A 3,336-nucleotide genomic window follows, 5' to 3' on the forward strand; every position below is an offset into this window, starting at 1 on the left:
TTATAATCTAACTATTCTAAACTATTAATTTCACACAAAAATAATTGCAGGTAAGTTTCTACCCTTTCTCCCTCATTTTAAAACTTCCATCTCTTTTTAATGTCACGCCTATCCCTCTAACCAAAGCTCCAGTGACATATATACTTCCTCCTCTAAGTTCAGATTTACGAGCTAAGACTACCGTTCTATTCATGAAAAGCTTGTTCATTTTTAGGCATTTAAAGTTTTTTTTCTTCTGACAATAATGGTCTTTGATTGCAGATTTTTAAGGAGAAAGAATAAGAGAATAATGCTTTTTTTAATAACTTAAATAATAGATTAAAAAAAAGTTAATTTTAATTTGAAAAATCAAATTTTAAATTAATTAGATGTAATCATAACTAACTACAATACAAGCCAACTAAGTCCATCTTCTTTATTTTTTATTTTGAAATTAAAAAATTAAGACAATAGTTTTTTTTATAACAGATTTATTTTTTAACTAGTTAATTAGAGTTGGCTTCACCCTAGTTTATTCCCTAGTGAAACCATTTTATTTTCCAAATGACTCATTCAAACACACTCATTAAAAACAAGTGATTTATTTTCATATATTATCGTCAAATAATTTTATTTTTCTTGTCGTAAGATTACGATATGATATTTTTATATTTTGGAGAGAATTTCTCAAATAATTATAAATAATAAGATTACCAATAATAATTATAAACTTATTAAAGAATAATAGCATAAAATTTAAACTATAGTAACATTATTAATGATTAGGTACATATATAATAATGTATTTAAACTAGATATAAACAAGTGATGGAAGTAAAAATCAAGTTATTTTATTTTATTCAATAAAAAAAAGCATATCCGAGTAAATAATTCCATATTGTTTTCTTATAGAAAATATTTTTATTTTTATTTTTTTTTTGGTTAACATTAAAAAAAAAACCATTTAACAAATTTCATGAGCTGTAATTCCCCATGAGTAAAAGACTTAAAAGTACATAAGATACCGTGGGCTGCCCTTTCTGTACGCTGGTAGTGCCATTGCTCTAAGGGTTCTAACCTTTTAGGGTTCTTCACAGGCCATAAGCAGCAGTGATCTTCAAAGTGAGAAGGAGGCACCCCTCATTGTCAGGTCAATAAGTTTTCAACTCAATTTCTCTGTCTGTTGCTTGTGATTTCTTCTTAGTTCTCATTTTTAGTATCATTATTATTTGCTCATTGCATCAAATCCTATCTTTTCCTTCCCCTTTAACCATTTCTGGTCTTTGTATTGTTGTTGTTATTATTGAAGCATATTTCAAAGTGGCAGTTTAAAGAATTGTAGAGCAATTTTGAGTTTGTTTGGGGTAGCATTATTTATTTATAAAAGATATATAATTATTCATTCTCCTTTATTGAAAATTAGCTAATAAAATTTTGAAATTCTTCTTATTGGACAGGAAAGAGAACATACAGTTCAGGTAACATGGCACAACCAGGATGGCTTGAAAATTTTGATTTGGCCTCGGCTCAAAAAAGATACCAAATCCTTGCTACTATGCTTATTGTTGGACTTCAATTCGCTTGCGCCTTTGGAAACTTTAGTGTTCTTGCCTTCGTACCCTTGAGAGATCCTATCGAACCAGGTTCTTATCATCCTCGACTTGTACTTTTGTTTAACTTAGTAGGATCTGTTGCATCTGGGATTTTCAGTGATAAGTTTGGAAGAAAAATGGCTTTCGATATCATTCTCATGGTGCTCATGGCGGTCTGTTTCTTATATTTTTCTGGTATAGTGGTCTCTTTTATGTTCTTTATAGTCATTATTGCTTTTCTTGGGGGTGCTACATCCACCGTTGGCGCGATATTCATTTCCGAAACGATGGCAAACAAAATGAACCGCGGAAGCCTCATTGCAAGGCAATTTCTTGGAGAACTGTTTGGCCAGTTAGTTTCCATGATAACGATAATCATCTCATCTTCATCTGTCAGCCAGAAATACAAGGACTACTACTTTACTTTCAACAACCGCTGGATGTCTGTGGTAGTGGCAACGGCGACCATGATGGTGGCCGGGTATACGTACCTCTTCTGGGTTAAGAGGATACCTGAGAGCCCTCGCTACACATACTTTGTTTGGAACAACTCAAGAAAGGCTGCTTCAGACGCGAAGAGGCTACTAATTCGTGAAGTAACAAACGGAGAGGAGGAAGAAGCTACTGTTTTGCAAAACCTAACCTTTGGTTTATTTAGCTGGGAATTTTATAATCTCCATGGCTGGCACTTGTTGGGAGTCACCGCTACTTCTTTTGTAAACGGCATTAACTACCTCACTCAGCTGTTATTTCTAAACTTGATTTTCCACCAGTATGCTTTGTTGGTCCCTCCTTCTAAACCGGAATTGCTTTTGTTTTTGGCTATGCTGATGACTGTGACTACTGTTCTTGGCTTCTTGTGCCAGGTTTTCTTAATTGATCGCATCAACCGTTTCTGTATCCTGTTTGCATGTTTCTGCATCAAGGCTGTGTTAATGGTACTTGTTCTACTAGAAACTCCATGGAAGAAGAAAGATAACATCACCGAGCTTTGTGTGTATTATGTTCTTTGCAACATCATCTACAATTTTGCAAATGCAACTAATTTCGTTGTGGCTGCCGAGATCTTTCCAACAAGGATGAGGGGAACTTGCCATGGTATAACAGTTGCTGGTAATAGGCTTGGACTATTTCTTGCTATAATTTGCTTATTTGTTGCAGGTCATTATTTTCAGCTGATTTTAGGTTTTCTTGCTTGCATCAATGTGATTCCTGGAATTGCGGCGTCCTTCTTGGTGAAGGAATCAAAGGGGAAAACCCTAGAAGATGCGAGCAACGAGCACGGATTAGAGTAATTTCCTAAGAGTAATTATTACAAATTTAAGAGTTTTTTTTTTTTCGGTTTCACGGTTCCGTCAAGTCAAAAACTAGTTGACCAAATTAAAGTCTTTTGTTCTTGTAAGGAACTTAATCATGTTTTTTTGTCATTTAAGAACATCTTTTATGTTTCTTCACTACTATATATGCATCTTCCAAATTAAAATCAATCATATATATATTTGGGTTAATTATTGTTTAATTATTATATTGCTAATTGTTATGTTAGAATTCGTTTTAAAGTAAAGTGATTTATATTAGTAATTTTTCTTGAAATTGATTTTGACGAGAATAGATACATAACTTAGTTCTTAACGGAATAAAACAGTAAAATAGATAATTCTTTTATTTTAATAGACTACAAAAATAAAACTTTATGGAGATGACTAAAATCATCATATGAGTATTTTAAAAAGATAGAAAACCTTATTTAGACTTCATTTGAAAA

General features: G+C 32.5%; 1 protein-coding gene across 2 annotated transcripts; it reads left to right on the forward strand.

The window, feature by feature from the left end:
* Positions 1-997: 997 nt before the first annotated feature.
* On the forward strand, positions 998-3,060 carry LOC112720803 (low affinity inorganic phosphate transporter 3-like). 2 transcript variants are annotated; one of them, XM_072213517.1, is made up of 3 exons: positions 998-1,129; positions 1,437-2,684; positions 2,813-3,060. In XM_072213517.1, exons 2-3 carry the CDS (start codon positions 1,463-1,465, stop codon positions 2,872-2,874), a joined length of 1,284 nt encoding a protein of 427 aa, XP_072069618.1. In that variant the 5' UTR covers positions 998-1,129; positions 1,437-1,462; the 3' UTR covers positions 2,875-3,060. The 2 variants fall into 2 exon arrangements, with proteins under 2 accessions (XP_072069618.1, XP_025627677.1); XM_025771892.2 differs by having other exon boundaries at positions 1,437-3,060.
* The last annotated feature ends 276 nt before the right edge of the window (positions 3,061-3,336 follow it).

Source organism: Arachis hypogaea, chromosome 2 (assembly GCF_003086295.3).
Source record: "Arachis hypogaea cultivar Tifrunner chromosome 2, arahy.Tifrunner.gnm2.J5K5, whole genome shotgun sequence".
Taxonomy (NCBI): Eukaryota; Viridiplantae; Streptophyta; class Magnoliopsida; order Fabales; family Fabaceae; genus Arachis; species Arachis hypogaea.

Excerpts from the sequence above, each read along its gene's own strand:
- LOC112720803 (XM_025771892.2), top strand. The coding sequence starts at position 1,463 with ATGGCACAACCAGGATGGCTTGAAAATTTTGATTTGGCCTCGGCTCAA.